The sequence below is a fragment of the Misgurnus anguillicaudatus genome, chromosome 5 (genome assembly GCF_027580225.2).
Source record: "Misgurnus anguillicaudatus chromosome 5, ASM2758022v2, whole genome shotgun sequence".
In the NCBI taxonomy this organism is placed as follows: Eukaryota; Metazoa; Chordata; class Actinopteri; order Cypriniformes; family Cobitidae; genus Misgurnus; species Misgurnus anguillicaudatus.
This window is the reverse complement of record NC_073341.2, coordinates 35,504,599-35,522,129: the sequence shown is the minus strand read 5'-3', so window position 1 is coordinate 35,522,129 and position 17,531 is coordinate 35,504,599. Positions and strand designations below refer to the sequence as shown.

At 37.9% G+C, this 17,531-nt stretch overlaps 4 protein-coding genes across 5 annotated transcripts; 3 read left to right on the top strand and 1 right to left on the bottom strand.

Moving 5' to 3' along the window:
• The first annotated feature begins 2,530 nt into the window (after positions 1–2,530).
• On the top strand, positions 2,531–7,839 carry slc25a25a (solute carrier family 25 member 25a). Its single transcript, XM_055168081.2, has 9 exons — positions 2,531–2,801; positions 3,703–3,829; positions 3,924–4,011; positions 4,152–4,260; positions 4,986–5,144; positions 5,836–5,988; positions 6,081–6,356; positions 6,448–6,598; positions 6,689–7,839. Exons 1-9 carry the CDS (start codon positions 2,643–2,645, stop codon positions 6,871–6,873), a joined length of 1,407 nt encoding a protein of 468 aa, XP_055024056.1. The 5' UTR covers positions 2,531–2,642; the 3' UTR covers positions 6,874–7,839.
• Positions 7,840–8,590: 751 nt separating this feature from the next.
• Positions 8,591–12,631, top strand: zdhhc12a (zDHHC palmitoyltransferase 12a). Its single transcript, XM_055167189.2, has 5 exons — positions 8,591–8,822; positions 8,927–9,063; positions 9,143–9,241; positions 9,391–9,557; positions 9,643–12,631. The coding sequence occupies exons 1-5, from the start codon at positions 8,684–8,686 to the stop codon at positions 9,956–9,958; spliced, it is 858 nt and encodes a 285-aa protein (XP_055023164.2). The 5' UTR covers positions 8,591–8,683; the 3' UTR covers positions 9,959–12,631.
• On the top strand, positions 12,486–15,831 carry seta (SET nuclear proto-oncogene a). Its single transcript, XM_055167190.2, has 8 exons — positions 12,486–12,631; positions 13,523–13,580; positions 13,816–13,958; positions 14,059–14,162; positions 14,250–14,363; positions 14,457–14,627; positions 14,830–14,952; positions 15,072–15,831. The coding sequence occupies exons 1-8, from the start codon at positions 12,559–12,561 to the stop codon at positions 15,090–15,092; spliced, it is 807 nt and encodes a 268-aa protein (XP_055023165.1). The 5' UTR covers positions 12,486–12,558; the 3' UTR covers positions 15,093–15,831.
• Positions 15,832–15,926: 95 nt separating this feature from the next.
• Positions 15,927–17,470, bottom strand: LOC129413501 (protein cereblon). 2 transcript variants are annotated; one of them, XM_055167192.2, is made up of 3 exons: positions 17,425–17,470; positions 16,890–17,275; positions 15,927–16,146 (listed from the first exon to the last, which is right to left on the bottom strand). In XM_055167192.2, the coding sequence occupies exons 2-3, from the start codon at positions 17,242–17,244 to the stop codon at positions 15,992–15,994; spliced, it is 510 nt and encodes a 169-aa protein (XP_055023167.1). In that variant the 5' UTR covers positions 17,245–17,275; positions 17,425–17,470; the 3' UTR covers positions 15,927–15,991. The 2 variants fall into 2 exon arrangements, with proteins under 2 accessions (XP_055023167.1, XP_055023168.1); XM_055167193.2 differs by having other exon boundaries at positions 17,441–17,459.
• Between the last annotated feature and the right edge of the window lie 61 nt (positions 17,471–17,531).

Sequence of the window (17,531 nt, the reverse complement as noted above, 5' to 3'; positions counted from 1 at the left end):
AGCTAAAATCATTAGTGCCATGGTGTTTCAATGGTTTCGTGAGAATCACCCATCTTTACCTTAATTGATCTTTTTAAAAAGTACTGTCCCAGTGAAAGCGTGTGTACCTTTCTACTGAAAGTGTTGATAGTGATTTGCAATGTCAACATTAACTTTACTTGTTGGTTTTAAGCAATTGCTGTTTGTTAAGGTTTGCCTGATCTTTTGTTGCTGGTGATAAGAACATTTGAAAATCTCAGCAAAATCTTTTGTTGACATGGACCACTGTACTTTTACTGACAGATACACGTCACCATGAAGCAGGTAATAACAAATGAAGAAGGTAATAACAAATGAAGCAGGTAATAACACATGAAGCGGGACACAGCACATCCTGTTTTCACGTCAATCTTACCTCCCGGTAAAGTTTATCAGATGCACATCAACTATTAGACTTAATCTAGGATGACATCAAAACAAACAGGAGATTATGTGTGACAAATGTTGAACTTGACCTTGGCTCTGTACTATGGTTAATGTACACATTATAGCTCATCCACCATTGGCCAAACGTTGAGTTTAGTGTCTTGTTTAATGTATAGAACATTTTATAACTGTACTGGTGTATGTATAGGATATATGTACGTGACATAAACAGATAAAGGGTTAGGACTTGTACTGTACATAGGTGTTATCAGTATACTGTACTGCAATTCATCTTATAGTTCAGTGTTACCCAAAAGCAGAATGTAGACTTCATGACTTGATTATTATGGCAAGTATGCGCCCAGCAAGCATTAGCCCTCATTTCACCATCTATAGACTCAACAGGAATTTGGTTACATGTCGTTTTTGCCCAAATAATTTGTGAGATGTATATGTAAGCAAAGTCTACAGTCATTGCAAGGTATCGTTGATTTTCAGGCTATGGTTATTTTCACTGACAAGCCCAAAATTTCGCCTTATATAGCCATCTGGGCTGAGTTTGGATGGCTATTAGATGTCTTTTAAATGCAAAATTGCTTGCTGGGTTTGCACACGTGACATTGTATAATTATAAAATCAGTTTGGAATTATGACAGGTTAATATTTTCACATAGGACATCTCTCTCACCGCCCCACAAGCCCATCAGATGAAACCAGAGAACTCTGGTGACTCCCAAAGCCTGCATCCAGTTTATACCACCTGGGTTAGTGATTCCCACTGTGTGACTGAGTTAAAATTAGTTTTTGGAGAGCACTGGAGTCAAATTCAATCATAAGACCAGTCTTATGTTCTCCTGGGGTCTGGCTACACCATACAGTAAAAAAGTCCTGTATTGTGATTAGGATTGTCAGAATATGTTTAAAAACTGCTAAGCCCTTTTGACATAATAAATAGCCTATTTTGGTTTTGGTAATATTGGATCTTCTGTAACATTCATATTGAAAACTTGAACTTATTTTTTCAAAAATATTATATGCTATAATGTTCATTTAGGCTTTTGGGAAAGTTTGGCTTTTGAAACAACTATCTTAGTAACCTACTGAGCTTTTCCTAAGCATTTTGCATGTTATGCAGGTTACAGATGGTATATACATTTGTGTCTCCCATCTTCACTAAATCTCTTCAGAGTCAGTTTTGGACAACAACAGACTCTGATGTAATTTTGTAACTGGATCAGCTTCACTGCAGGATTAAGCCAAAGTACATCAGGAGACACTACAGTCACCATTTATAGTATATGGACTAGTTGACATTTATACTGATACTTATCTAATGATTTTTAATCAGATTAGTACATTCAGGCAGTATTTTAACAGCATTTGACCTTATGAGCTCAGATCACTGGTACAGTTTTCATGTGTTTCGGGCTAATGACTGTAAGTTTAATTTAAGCCAGAATCATATTTAGGCTACTTTACAAATTAGCTTTTTTGACATGTGACAATTTGACAATAAACATACAATTCACAAATACAAATACAAATAAAGTGAAGTTTATATGTTAATATGCTGGGACAAGATTCTGGTTGAGTTTAGCTGTAACGGTTTAAAGTCCAAAGTTTATCAGCAACCATTTAATATGAATGCACCTCATGTTTTACTTTCACTGCACAATGTAAAACTGAAAATGAATGCATAATAAGTTTAATCTTAAGAGAGCTTACCAATTTAATTATTAAAATGCATTATTTAATAGGCTAACTAATCCTTAAACCATAATGACCATTGACTTTACTGTGTTTATTAACTGTGTGTTTTACTGTGTCATGTGATGATTACCTAATCCTGTGAGAAGTTTAACTTAAGTTAATTTGAGTGTCTTGTATTGGAAATTTCACAGCTCATCACGTGGGTATCCTCTCTCTACCGGCGCACGCTGGAATTCATCAGAGGTCAGTAGTGAAAAGGGAGGGCTCGTACGTTCCAAAAATGTTCAATGGCAAAGGATTTCAATTGGACGTTTAAAATCTACGTCAGAGGCAGTGTTTCAAATCAGCACTTGCGTAAGAACACATAGCCAATCAGAATCCGCCGCTCTTTACTCATAGGGCGTGACTGAGGATTTTTCTAGACATGATCAGCTGCCTTACCGGCATTTCAGCGTTTCACCGCCGCCAGGACTCTACGCGTCCTATTTATTTATTTATTGTCGTAGACTTTTATATTATTTTGGAAAATGTTGTGCCTGTGCTTGTACGTGCCTGTACCCAACTCTGATCAGATCGAAGTGGAGTACTTTGAGTCGAATGGATTACCATCGGAGCTGAAGTCGATCTTTAAGCTCAGTGTCCTTCTACCGTCCAAGGAATTTTCTACCTATCAAAAATGGAGAAAGGTAATACATTTTAAAATATACCTATCTTCTAATTAGCAGGCATACGTTTCCGTTTCTAAACACTTTAGAACTATAGTTAAAAGAGCATTTAAAGGTAGTGTGTGTTTTTTTTTTTAAGAACGGCACATTTTTGTCATGACTCATGACCGTTTCCGGTGTTCGTTCCTCTCCTTGCGTACTTTCTGTTCAAATGACCATATATGGAGTTCCACATCCTGAATTAAAAAAGCGCGCATTTTTATAATTAATCCAACTAAAGTGCTTTTTTACAAAGCGTATGGGTTTTCTTATGAATTAAAAAAATATTTTTTGCTGCTCCGTTGATTTATGCCTTGAGGATTGTTCTTGTACAGTTATCGCTTCTGAAATTCAAGTCTGACTCATTGTCTATGCGTCTTTAGTGGCGAACTTGAAATGAATAACATTTCTCTTATCCACGATATGAAGTTTATGCATAACTGTACGAACTGTTTAATTAAATGCACATTTGTGGTTTTGCATGAGTGCATACATATGGTAATTGTATGAACTGATCTGAGAATGCATGTAGCAGTGTTTAGTTAATAGTAAATATAAGTTAGTGGTCGATTAAATAAATTTTGAATATTTGTTAAAGTCAGTTAAATAAAATTTGTTTAAACTTATTTGGTGGCTTTAATAAAAAAATACATACACTTTTAACAGATGTGACGTATGGCTTTGATGTGACCATATGTTTTTATCATGTTTGCTTTATGTAACTTAACCAATGCAAAATTTGACAGCTGTTGGAATTCACACACACTTATCTTTACTGAATGTTTGATAATATACAGATGTGATTTGCATTGCCATGTTCAGGACTTTCCCACACATTATATCCGTTTTCTTTAAGGTGCTTACCTTATCTTTTGTCTCATAGAAAACATTGAAGACTGAAGAGAAAGCTCTTGATGGGCAGCTAGACTTTGAAGAGTTTGTTCACTACCTCCAAGACCACGAGAAAGATCTGAAGCTCGTCTTCAAAAGCCTGGATAAGAAAAATGCAGGTATTACATCTTTATACATAACATTTAATTATTAATTCTAATATGTGTAAATGAAATCTCAATGGAAACGTATGTCGTTTTGTTTTGCTGTCAGGTCAAGTGAATGCGAGTGACATCGTGAATTCATTGCGAGATCTTGGTGTCCATATCTCCCAGCAGCAGGTGGAGAAAGTCCTTAAAAGGTAAAACCTGAATAATAAATCTATAGTAAATATGAATATCATTATAATAAATAAAGTAAAAGTGGACATATACACTGCACTTTACAGGTTTCTCTTTAAATGCTTTTCTTTTTGTCACCATTGTGTTTGTTCTCCCATAGCATGGACAAGAATGGGACAATGACCATTGACTGGAATGAATGGAAAAATCCGTCACTAAAGCCTGCTGAGAACATTCCAGAAATCATCCTGTACTGGAAACACTCCACCGTAAGAATTCCTCTTATTTGCATAAACTATACATGCAGGATCATTTTTACAAAGTTGGGATTTTTCTAAATTGGTTCAAATTAGCTGAAAGATCTTAATTGTTATACAGTATGGCAGACTGATGATACTTAAAAAATACTGACTGCAGTGGAACACGATGATCTAGGACAGGATCCAGTTTAATAGGTGTGGCATTACACATATGTATCATGAGTGGCATCTAATCTTGTATGGCAGAAGTTCACTGCTATTAATATGACAGTAACAGTCTGAGCATAGCCTTACAGAAATGTCAAGTTAATATCACAGCATCCAAATTAAAACATAATGTCCTCTGAAACAAGTCACATTGTGTGATTTATGGGCTTTTTGCGGTTTTATCTCAGTGACCTTATTCAACACCAGACTTTAAACTTCAGGCTTTAGTTTTTTTGTGCGTAATGAGATGAACGCAAAACTCTGCAATGTCACAAGGGTTTGCGAAGTCCGCAATAGACTTTAAAATCAAATATCACCTTTGTGCCCTAAAAAAACACACAGATTATTTTCCTGCGTCAGTAATCGGGTCAGAGCCTGCTGACGCACATGCTACACCTGCCAAGGTCATGGCACGTTACTGGAGTTTCTCACAAAACTTTAGTGTTTACTTAATAAAGCTATAGATGAATTAAAATATATATTTTAAATATTTCAATAAATGTAAGTTTTGTGACTTTCTTTTATAGATCTTTGATGTGGGTGAGAACCTCATGGTTCCAGATGAGTTCACCTCTGAGGAACACATAACCGGTATGTGGTGGAGACACCTGGTTGCTGGTGGAGGTGCTGGAGCCGTTTCTCGAACTTGCACCGCTCCGCTCGACCGACTCAAAGTCCTTCTGCAGGTAAGATTGCGTACAGTCATCAGTCCCAAAGGTCTTGAGGAGAACTTTATTATTATTTTAGATCTTGTGTATCATGTTATTGTCACATGAACTGTCAAAATGTTGCACATTGTATTGAAGCCACCGCAGAGTTTGATTCTTAAGTCATGTGTCTTCCGAAAAACCTGAGAAAATCCTGACTTCCTCAGTAGACTGAAGGGCAGGACATTACAATCAGCAGAGATCTGTTTCATAACTTAACAGGAAGTTTGTGGTAAATTCAGAACAATTGGTCGTCTTATCCAACAGTCATAAAATTAAGTTTAGAAAGTACATCAGTATCAGTTCATAATTCATAAGTGTTCTTGACTGCATGGATTAGTCAAACAACCAATCAAAATTCGAGAAGTTAAGCACACCCTTTGTCCTGGACTCCGATTTGTTAGATACGTGATAGTGTTTCGCAAGACCACCTTTGGTTTCGTGTTGATGTTGGTCAAAATCTGTGTCACGTTTGCGTCAGCCGCGCGTTGATCAGACTTTGATCCATCTGTGATTTGGTCCAAACCCTTTCACCTACTTTTGAAAAATGTAACTTTGTTCCCTCTTGTCAAGCATCCAGATCTCTTTAGTAAGCAGTCGCTTAATGGAACACGATGACCTGTCAATAAACTCGAATATTATAATGAACTTTTGGGTTTTTCTGTCTCAGGTGCATGGTTCCCATACCAACAACATGTGTATTGTGAGTGGGCTCACACAGATGATCAAGGAAGGTGGGATTCGGTCATTATGGAGGGGAAACGGCATCAACGTGATAAAAATCGCCCCTGAATCGGCCCTCAAGTTCATGGCTTACGAACAGGTACCTGGCGCTGACGTGAAGTCATTACAAAAATGTGCCGCAAAGTCTGTAACATACATTAAAGTAATCGCCTCTCTGTTTTTCTCTGACAGATCAAACGTCTAATGGGCAGCAGTGGGGAAACTCTTGGGATCACTGAACGTTTTGTAGCAGGTTCCCTGGCAGGAGTCATTGCGCAGAGCGCCATCTATCCCATGGAGGTTCTCAAAACTCGCCTGGCGTTAAGAAAGACGGGCCAGTACAAAGGCATCTCGGACTGTGCCAAGCAGATCATGCGTGGCGAGGGGGTCGCGGCGTTTTACAAAGGCTACGTTCCCAATATGTTGGGTATTATTCCCTATGCCGGCATCGACTTGGCAGTCTATGAGGTAGGCAGAGAAACTCAATTTTATAAAGTTATTATTCTGCCATACCTCAAGAAATCAAAAAGCTTATCGTTGCTAATCTCGTTTTTGACAGACGCTAAAGAACACGTGGCTTCAGCGTTACGGTACAGACAGTGCAGATCCAGGTGTGTTTGTGCTTCTGGCCTGTGGTACTGTCTCCAGTACGTGCGGCCAACTCGCCAGCTACCCCCTAGCTCTCGTACGAACACGAATGCAGGCACAAGGTAAGCTTACTTTTATGTGTAACGTTAGGGTATGACCGTTAGCGTAAGCTGTTACCACATCTCATGATCTCCTGTACGTTTCCTCTTCAGCCAGCGTTCAAGGTGCTTCCCAGGTCTCCATGACGGGGCTCTTCAAACAGATCATGAAGACAGAGGGGCCGACGGGTCTGTACCGGGGTCTGACTCCAAACTTCTTGAAGGTCATCCCAGCTGTGAGCATCAGCTATGTCGTCTACGAGCACATCAAGTCAGCGTTAGGAGTGCAGTCAAGATGAGGAGCTTATGAAGAACTTGAATCTCAGGGTTTTGAACCTTGAGGTGTGGAAGTCATCTCATTCTGTGAATGTGAGAGGAGAGGAGGAGAGCTGTCAATTAACATGCACAAATGAATGTATTTTACCAGGCGAACAGGAAGAATACCTTTAAACTGTAACCTTATTTATTAAGTGGTTCACATCATTTAAAGACACTTTGTTGAAAGCTGAAATCAGGGACCAAGCGTGTGTGTGTATGTATGCCCAGATGTTGTATGGATCTCTACAAAGTGATATTATTATTATTATTATGGTTTGGGCAGTGTGAAAGTGTCCAACACTACAAGGTTTTACTGTGAAATGCTGTACTTGCACTGCCCATACTAATGCTGCTTTATATGGTTGAAAGTGAAATATTTAAATATGAAAACCAGTTGTTTATATAGTATTTATATTGTGGGATCCGGTGGAGAGTTTTATGGTTGTGTTTCTTGGCACCTTTAATGAGCACATCTTAAAGTCAGTGTTCCCCCTACGAATAATTCATCAGTTTGATGTCTGATTTAAAGGTTTATTTTATGAATCTGCACACTAAAGTTCTTACCTTTGTGTTAATATAAGAGAACGGTTGATCTGAAGAATTAATGCACTTTGTTTTGAATGGAAGCTTTAATGTAATGACTGTAAACAAGTTGTCAATGGGTGTGAATGTTTTGTAATTGGGGACCAAATGTTCCACTAATAAATACTCACTTGCAGTATTGCTTGGGTGATGAAGGACTTTTATGTACACTAATGAAAAAAATACATGGATATCAATATTTGTGTTTTGAGATGATGTGATTTGGCAATGAAAGGTGCTTTGTGTCGTATCGGAGAGTGAATGAATTGAGTATGTCAAACTTTTGTCTTGTTTTAGTGTGCTGTTTTTAAAATAATTATATTTTTCTTAATGTAATTTATATTTTCAATAAAAAGTAATATTCATCTGTTGCCTATAGTGTTTCCTTTCAAACTACACTTTTTTTATCATTAGGTTAGATGTGTTCTCTGGGAATCAAACCCACAACCTTTCACATTGCTAATGCAATGCTTTACCAAATAAGCTACATTTTATCTGATAAAGCAAATATTATTATAAAGTTAATACATGGATTCATCTAATGTGTAAATATAACAATTTGTTCCATAAAAATTGCATAAAAGAGGTTATTTTTTATTTCAAGTAGTGTTAAGTGTAAATTTAAGAAAATACATTGCAGTAAATGTTTTGATTATGAAGAAAATTGTAAAACTAAAGCTATGCTATAATGACAATTAAGTGTTATATGAATAACGGCTTTATAACATATCTGTATGTAAAATGATAAGGTAATAGCTGATATTATTGTTGGACAAGATGAAAGTACAGACTCAGTCTGAACTAGTTTCATAACTAGTCAAAATTCTGTATAGATGATTAAACAACGCCATCTGTAGTCCTACTTTTATCACTACAAATAACAATCTTTCGTATTCAGACCTACTGGTACAGTATGTCGTTATTTCTGCTTAAAAATACTTTTTTCATTTTAAAAAGATTGAAAATGAATGGCCATAAATAAAATTATGAAATAAATGACTTTAAAAAAGAGTTTAATGAAATAAAAAATCATTCACATTCATGCTATTTAAACAAAATCACCCTTATTTTGAAATCCATCATTTTAGGACTTTTATTTTGGGAATCTACGCAAGCGCTTGCACCCGGAAATGACAGACAAAACATCGAGAGAAACAATTTATTTACATAAATGTATTTCAATGCACGAGATTTGAGACATAGTGTTATATGTTATCATTTAATATTTGTTTATCTGTTAACTTATTCAGAATGTTTAAAAACATGTTTAAATCCGGCTGTTTAGTGCGAACTGCACATGTAATTCTGACCTGGCTCACAACGTTGGTACTATTTCTTCATAACACGGGTACGTTTAATTATTTCATGTGTGCCTATGCCTCGTCTTATTTGTATTATTAAAGTACCTTTTGAATACCATGGTATGTGAATTTGTTCATGAAATCCATACAGATCTACGGAGATGTCAACAGAGAGGAGATCTCTTACAACCTGTGATATTCAGCTCTTTAGTTCTGCTGTCAGTGCTGCTGTACTTCACAGTGTCTCTCATGGATCCTGGTTTTGTTCGATCTGACCAAGACGCAAAGGTATTTAAAAACAATTGAAGACTTTATCAGATAACATCTTAATAAAATAATAACCAGTCAGATATTTGGTCTCTTTCAGGGAACTACAGTAGATGATGATGATGAGGAACTAGAGAAGATGATTCCTCAAGAGCAAAGTTCATTCAAGCAGCGACGATGTGGTTACTGTTTCCTACTGGTACTCCAATGACCTTAAACTTTCTGTTTTGTTTACACAATGAAACCTTAGCTGATCAATCAGTTACTTTACAATAAATTGCACTGTGTCTACACTTACTGTAACATTTGGAAAATATTCTTTCTTGTTTCTCTGTTTTTGTGAACTAGCAACCAATGAGGGCACGGCATTGTAAAATGTGTAAGCAGTGTGTAAGGCGTTTTGACCATCATTGCCCCTGGATTGACAACTGTGTTGGAGAGAGAAATCACAAATGGTTCCTGCTGTATTTGTGTGTGCAGTTTGTTGCTGTATCTTGGGGACTACAGGCTGCATGGTGAGTGTGTAGCATACATTTGTCAAGAAATATTTATAATAACAGTGTATCATTTACAGTATAGATAATTATGTATATCTGTAAGGTCTGGCATCGTATTTGCCCCCACATGGCAGCAGTGGTTCACTCAAAATGGCTTCCTGCTCGGGGCACTTGGATTGACAGGGGTGTTTACTGTAGTCGTCTTACTTCTGCTGGGCATTCACGTGTACCTGGCGTCCGTTAACACCACCACCTGGGAGTTCATGTCACGACATCGCATCTCATACCTCAAACACTGCGACACGGAGGACAACCCCTTCGACAGAGGAGTGATATGCAACCTGTGGGACTTTTTCTGCATCTGTGGGACTGTGGCATGGGAGAGAATCTACATCAAACGAACTAATGGAATCGTATGACAAAAAAACTAGGGGCTCTGGTGGGATTTTATCAACATTTTACGTTGAGTCTCATTATATACTGTAGGCCCGACAGAGCACTTTGATGTTATTTTACACTGATTTAGTGTGTGATTTTCAGTACTGTTCTCAAGGCCCCAAGGGACTAAATCATACAGGGAGAAGTACAATGTTGATAACAAAACTGTCTGTTAATAATTTTGTAACTTAATTACTGGGTGGGTTACTAATCGATTAAAAGTTGGTTTGGTGTATTTTCTATTATTTTCACTCGTAAGTTGTAGGATGTTTATCTGATAGATGGTTCTGTTCATATAGGGGCAGTTTCCCGACAGGGGTTAGACTAGTCCTAGACTAAAATAATGAGCTGTCCAAACTGCAAACAACTTGCACGGACATATCTTGAAATACATCAGTGCCCTTTGGTTTGCCTCAAAATGCACACAAGTAATGTTTTTAGTAAGGCATGTTTGTTAAAACTAGTTATATTTCCTAATTAACCTAAGGCCTAGTCCTGTCCGCCTCATAAAGAATACAGTTTTACAGTTTACAAGTTTCAAAAGTTAAACCTTACTAGTTTGTTATTGACATTTTGAAAATAAAATAAACTTTTGTACAGAATTATAAGTCTGTTTTTACTATCAGGTATACAAAGTTTGGTAGACATTTTGTAGGATATAATACAGAAATGTCACTTGTGACCCGGTTCTCTGAAAGAATAAAACAAGAGGACACAACTTTATGGAGGGGGGGGGGGGTTCCCAGACAGGGCTTATCCTAGTCCCAAACTAAAATGCATGTTTGAGCTGCTTTAATTTAAAACCATTTTGCCCTGACATATCTTACAACATACATTAGTGCCATTGTTTTGTCTCAAGATACACACCAGTATTGTTTTTTTTTTAAAGTTATGTTTGTAAAAACTACTTAAATGTTCTAATATAACTGAGACCTAGTCCTGGTTTAACCTAGGCCCTGTCTGTGAAACTGCCCTTACAAATCATAAATTTAAATTAATCCCAGTTGATAATAGCAGTTATGGGCAATGACTTAATAATGCCTGACTCAAAGTAAAGTTTTGTAACTAAGGGGCAGTTTTTCAGACAGGGTTTAGATTAATCCAGGACTAGGCCTTAGTAATAGGATATTTAAGTAGTTCTTACAACAAAAGGTACAGGTGTGCATCTAGAGCCAAACAATGGCACTGATATACACTACCAGTCAAAGTTTAGAAACACTCGCTCTTTATTTATATTTTTTCCACATTACAAAAAAATCATAAACTCGTCCAACCTATGGTAAAAAGACGTATTTTCCTTCAGTGTTCTGTCCATGTCATCTATTTTATAGTTATATTTTAAAGGGCCATGTCACAAGATTTTTAAGATGTAAAATAAATCTTTGGTGTCCTCAGAGTACATATGTGAAGTTTTAGCTCAAAATACCTTATCGATAGTTTATTATAACATGTTAAAATTGCCACTTTGTAGGTATAAGAAAAAAGGTGCCATTGGGGACTACAGGCTGCATGGTAAGTGTGTGTAGCATACTGTATGCTGTACTCACATGCATACATTTGTCAAGAAATATTTATAATAACAGTGTATCATTTGGGGCGGTATTATTCCCTTCTGACATCACAAGGGAAGCCAAATTTCAATGACCTATTTTTTCACATGCTTGCGAAGAATGGTTTACCAAAACTCAGTTAATGTGTTGTTCTTTTTCACGTTTTCTAGGTTGATAGAAGCACTGGGGACCCAATTATAGCACTTAAACATGAAAAAGTCAGATTTTCATGATATGTCCCCTTTAAGATATGTCAGGGCAAAGTGTTTTTAAATGAAGGCAGCTCAAACATGCATTTAAGTCTGGGACTAGAATAAGCCCTGTCTGAGACACTACCCCTAAAAGTCCAGTCTCGTATCTCCCATCACATTAAGTCAATATTATTTATTATCTGATAAGTTTTCCTTTTGACAAAGTAAATATTTGCAGCATTTTTGTAATAAATGTTTACATAAAAAGACAACTTTATACGAAACCTTTATATTTATGTAAACCAATAGTTTAAAACAATAAATAAAGTTTTACATATTATAATTTCCGTTACTGCGAGAACACATTTTAAATAAAGTTTACAATGTAAAAATGTAAAATAATACAGGTTTATACTAATTAATAAGGCCAGTTCTTTTATTATGTATGTGGTCTAGAACCATTTTACTTTCATTAGCTGACATGTTATGAGAGCATCGTTGAAATCCCGCCCTTTCTGCAGCGGCTTCACGTCACGCCCCGGATCCCCTGGCGCTGTCCAATCAGTGCGCAGGATCGGGGACGAGCGCAGAGCGCGGCGGGTTGTTCTGGAAGGGGCGGAGTTCATTTTTCGAGCTCGTGTGGGGCGCGTTCTGTCCGAAAGAGAGCGCGTGAGAATTTGCGTTCGCTGTTAAGTTTGTGTGTGTGCTCACTTACTTCTGTTCTGCTCCTGAATATTAGAACCTCCACAGAGCGAGTTTTAGGAGAGTGACCTCCTTTTGCCTCGAGGAGTTTGAACGCCTTGATTCTCACTGAAAACTCTCGTCGTGATCAGTGAAATCATGTCTGCATCAGCGGCTAAAGTCAGTAAAAAGGAACTCAACTCGAACCACGATGGAGCGGACGAGACCTCGGGTAAGCGACAACGAACGGCCGCCATTTTTACTTTATTTTCTCACACTGGAGGGTTTTCGATCGATACCATCGCTGTATAATGAGCGGGGACTCGAGTGTGCCTAGCTGATGTCGACGGTAGCGTTGCGCTGTGGTTATGATTGGCCGTGGGTCCGGCTGGATGCTCGCGAGCGAGCGGCCGTTGTCGGAGGCCATGTTTGATTTCTGGCCGTCCGCGCCACAAAGCCCCATTATGAAAAGCGCAAACGCCGTTACATTTTAAATTGCGTTACGTATGACTTTATTTGTACCCCTCGAACAGGCGGCTTGTTATAAAGATGCGCAGTTTAATAAAGAGCATGAAACGCGCCGAGCGGAAACCATCGCGCGCGGCTTTATTGTTGTTCTTTAGCCTAGCCGAGCCGCATCTCCGCCATGATGCAGCGCGTGCTAATTGTTGTTTATGGGCTTTAAAGGATGAACGATGAAAGAAATAAACTCTAAAGCATTTTTAAACATGCTTCTACTATGCGAGCCGTTCGGGCTCGCTGCGGAAACAGGTGCAGCGCGACCTCGCCGAGCCAAAAACAATTCTGTGCACATTTAAACCACGCGGCATATGCGCGCCTTGGTCTGATCTCAGTGCATCAGACTGTGTCCAGAAACCGTACAGTTACGAACTTTTCTCATTAAAACGTGCACGATCGATAACGTTAATAGCTTTTTATTAATACTCTTGTGGTTTCCACAATTTAACGGTGTTTTTGCGTTAAGCGCGTGTTTGAGTGTAAACGCAAATAAAGTGTAAAAAAGGTGAAATTAAGAACCTCTGTTTACCTACACTGATGTATTGTTGTTGTTTTGATGCTTTGCGTCTTATTGTTTATCAGTTACACTGTTTTTCTCATTTAGAAAAAGAGCAACAGGAAGCCATTGAGCACATTGATGAAGTACAGAATGAAATTGACAGGTACGATGATGCGTTTATGTAAAAGAAAATACATTTTTAAGAGTATAAGTAAAATTATAGTTTTATAACATTGGTTAAATATATAATATTAAGTTGCATTCTTGTTTGCAACATCTGCTTTTAAAGAATTTAGAATTTTTAAAAAAGTTTTCTTGGAAAATTTGTGGCTTCTTTGTTTTAAATATTTGTGAACGATGGAAAAGTTGAAAAGACAATTTTCCCTGATTCCATCCAGACTGAACGAGCAAGCGAGTGAGGAAATTCTCAAAGTTGAACAGAAATACAACAAACTTCGCCAGCCGTTCTTTCAGAAGAGGTCAGAACTCATAGCCAAAATACCAAATTTTTGGGTCACAACATTTGTCAACCATCCACAAGGTAAGGTCCAATACAATCTGTTATACATTTATTTTATGGTGCTTTTTTGTTTAATGTGATATGTAAGAAATCACGTTTAAGTTTAACTTTGTTTGTTTAGTCTCAGCTCTTCTTGGTGAGGAGGATGAGGAGGCGCTGCACTATCTGACCAGAGTAGAGGTGACGGAGTTTGAAGACATTAAATCAGGCTACAGAATAGATTTTGTAAGTATTAATCATCTTCATTTTGTTTCCACGACTTGAAGCTATTTGTATCTTTATTTTTACTTACCGTCTCTTTGTGCTTTTCAGTATTTCGATGAAAACATGTATTTTGAGAACAAAGTCCTCTCCAAAGAAATTCACCTGAACGAAAGTGGAGACCCAACCTCAAAGTCAACAGAGATCAAATGGAAGCCAGGAAAGGTACTTAAATAATCCTTCACACCACCCACAGGATTGTATTCTCTTAGAAAACTGTTCAGTTTGTTTAAATGTGAAACTTTTGTACGTTTAAAGGACCTCACGAGCCGCTCCAGTCAGACACAGAGTAAAGCTGGCAAGAAGAGACAACACGAAGAACCAGAGAGTTTCTTTACCTGGTTTTCGGATCATGCAGATTCAGGAGCGGACGAATTGGGCGAAGTTATTAAAGATGACATTTGGCCAAATCCTCTACAGTACTACCTGGTAAGTCCTGTTGCCTTTTCTGGAAAACATATGCGTGCAAACAGCTGCACGTGTCGTTTTGTGAGGTATGCTCGTACGTTTTGGATTTTGCCGAAGCTGTACATGGTTTCATAATGTTTCCAGTCAGTTAAATGATGTGGTTGGAAATTCAGAGTAATTGATTTGCATTCTAACCACATCTGATTCGATCATCTGCAAACAGGTCCCAGATATGGAGGACGAGGAAGGAGAGGGGGAGGATGAGGATGAAGATGAGGAGGGTCTTGATGATATCGATGAGGAGGGTGAAGATGATGGAGAGGAAGAGGATGATGATGATGGCGAGGTACATGATTCATTTTTTTATGTTTAAGAAATGTAATGTTAAATTTGCTGTAACTACTCGAGCAAACAGTTGGACATCGGTCAGTTTTATATTTTAATTTGCATTTTTTTCTGTTACAGGATGAGGGTGAGGATGACTGAAGCTGGAATGAGGATTATTATTCCAGTCCCAAATTGCTTTATTGGCTTTTGTTTTTGGGGAGCAAGATGCTTCTTTTTTCCTCTTCAGATTGTTTTTTGTTTTGAGCTCCATCTATTCCTCTTCAATGAAATTGCCATGTTGAAGTTCCCCAAACAGACTCCTAATAAACTGACTGTAAATCCCGCCAACATGGCATTTACCATCTCAATTCCCAAATGCATTTCGAGGTAAAAAGCAAAACACTGTAGTATCGGCAGCAGCCATCTGGAGTAGACTTGCGAATAGTGTTTTTGTTTGTGTTGTTTTTTTTTATAAATATATATGTACAAATATGTATAATTTTCTTCCTGTTAAAGTTGTGTTGTTAATTGAACCGAAGCCATGGTGCGCAGTGATCTGCTAGCTCTAGCATTCTCCAGGGTTTTCTTTCTTTTTTTGTGTTCAAACCCTTCATGGTTTAATCAGCAGGTAGAAACTGGTTGTTACCTCTTGTGGGCTGAGGAAAGAGGGTATATGGACACCACCTTTTGAGTTTTTGATTTTTATCTTGTCTTGTTTTACAGACATCCACCAGATTTGAAATGACATTTTTGATAAAGAAAATAAAATCTTCAAAAACAGTAGCCTAATCATGCTTGTAAATTGACCTCACTGTCTGTATTACCGTAAACTTTCAACTGTTTAGTTAATTGTTCTAATAAAACACCATGTTTGGGATTCATCTAGTGGCAAAGAAAATGCAATGTTTTTTGTTTGTTTTTCTTTTAATAAAAACAAAACGTAAATAAATTAACTCTCTTTGGATTTCCCAGAAACAACACTGTGCTCACTAGTTGCTTTAAATAATTCTCATAAAAATAACTTTATTGAAAGGTATAAAGTTGGGTCAGGCAATTTGTCAACTTCTGAAAGATTTGGGTGTCATCAGCAACGTGGATGCAAAGTGTTCCTGTAGTAACCTATCGGCTATGAGTGCCACAAACGTTTGATCTGAACCCTCAAACTCCTCTCTGGTCACTGTGCTGGGCCAATCACTCGGCTGAAACGCCCAACCTGCACAAACATGCAACAAAATTACACTAAACAGCAATCATGTTATAATAAAATGGTACAAATTGAAATGGTGAAATCCTGTCTGAAGTCATAATCTAATGATGAGTTTGGAACATCCAAGTTTAATTTCACACAAAACCAAACAATATACATTTACTGGACGTAATGCATTCAAACTAATGTATAGACGGTTTCACCAGACACGCGCGTCTGGGCGGAACTTAACTTCCGGTCTCCGTTTAATGGTCTGACCAGTGGCTAAACTGAACTTTCTGGAACAAATACCTTGTTAAAAATAACAAATGTTTTGGTTTCCTAAAGATTAAGGCGATCACCACTGGGAGGCTTGGAAGCCAATCTGTAGTTAACATTTTATAGTACACATTTTACACAGTAACGTAGCTCAATGTAGTTTTTGATACGGTTTAGCTATGATTTGAACTAAGGTTATCTACTTCTTGTTTATTTTGCTTGTTGTCAAAAATAAACCACTCTGTTATTTAGAATTGCAGCATTTACCGGAAGTTACGTTTGTTCCACGAAAGCCGTTTGTTTATGTTATTCCTTACAGAAATCGTCTATACATTTATCAGTATGTCAAAACCAAAAAGTTCACAATATAACTCCATTCAAATGTTTATTTAACCAGAATGAAGGTTTAACTAATGTTTTGTACATTGACATGCATGGTCGTTTTAAATAAATTACATTTGGTTAACCACAAAAACTCTTTTGACACCCACCTAGATGTGTTTTGCACCGCGGGCACGTGGTAACCGTCCACGAGTAACCAGGAAACCAGGTGAAGTGACTGTCAGCCGGCCAGTGCTTTAAAACATCCGCGCGCTTAAACGTGACGACCTCAAACTGAAAGCCTTGAGGATTTTCGAAGAGCTGAACGGAGATGCGTTTCTCTCCGATTACCGTGTCGTTCCGGTGCGACAGTGCCATGCGGCTGGCCACGTACCTCAAGTCCGCGACTTCCGCAACCTCGTGCCCGCAGGACCGACAGAGCAGCAGTCCGGAGCAGGCGACGCCGGACCGAACCCACCCACACAGCAGCACCACGACCCACGCCACAGCCGGAAAATTAAACATCCCGACAGGAGAATGGCCGCGTCACTGACAGCTGAAGCGCCAAAATAAAAGAAACAAAGAAATGTTGCGCAACCTACTTTAACCAAAAAAATGATTGTTTCTCAAAACATCCTTAAAACAAGCAAACTGACAATGTGGAAAAATTTAGTTTAAACTTAAATTAGCGAGACAAATACAAACATTTCCAACTGCTTACAGCTGAAAACATCCACAAACTTGAACTGACGGTCATTGATATACAAACTGCGCTGTCGCCCCCTCGAGGTGGGATTAATTATAGCATCGAA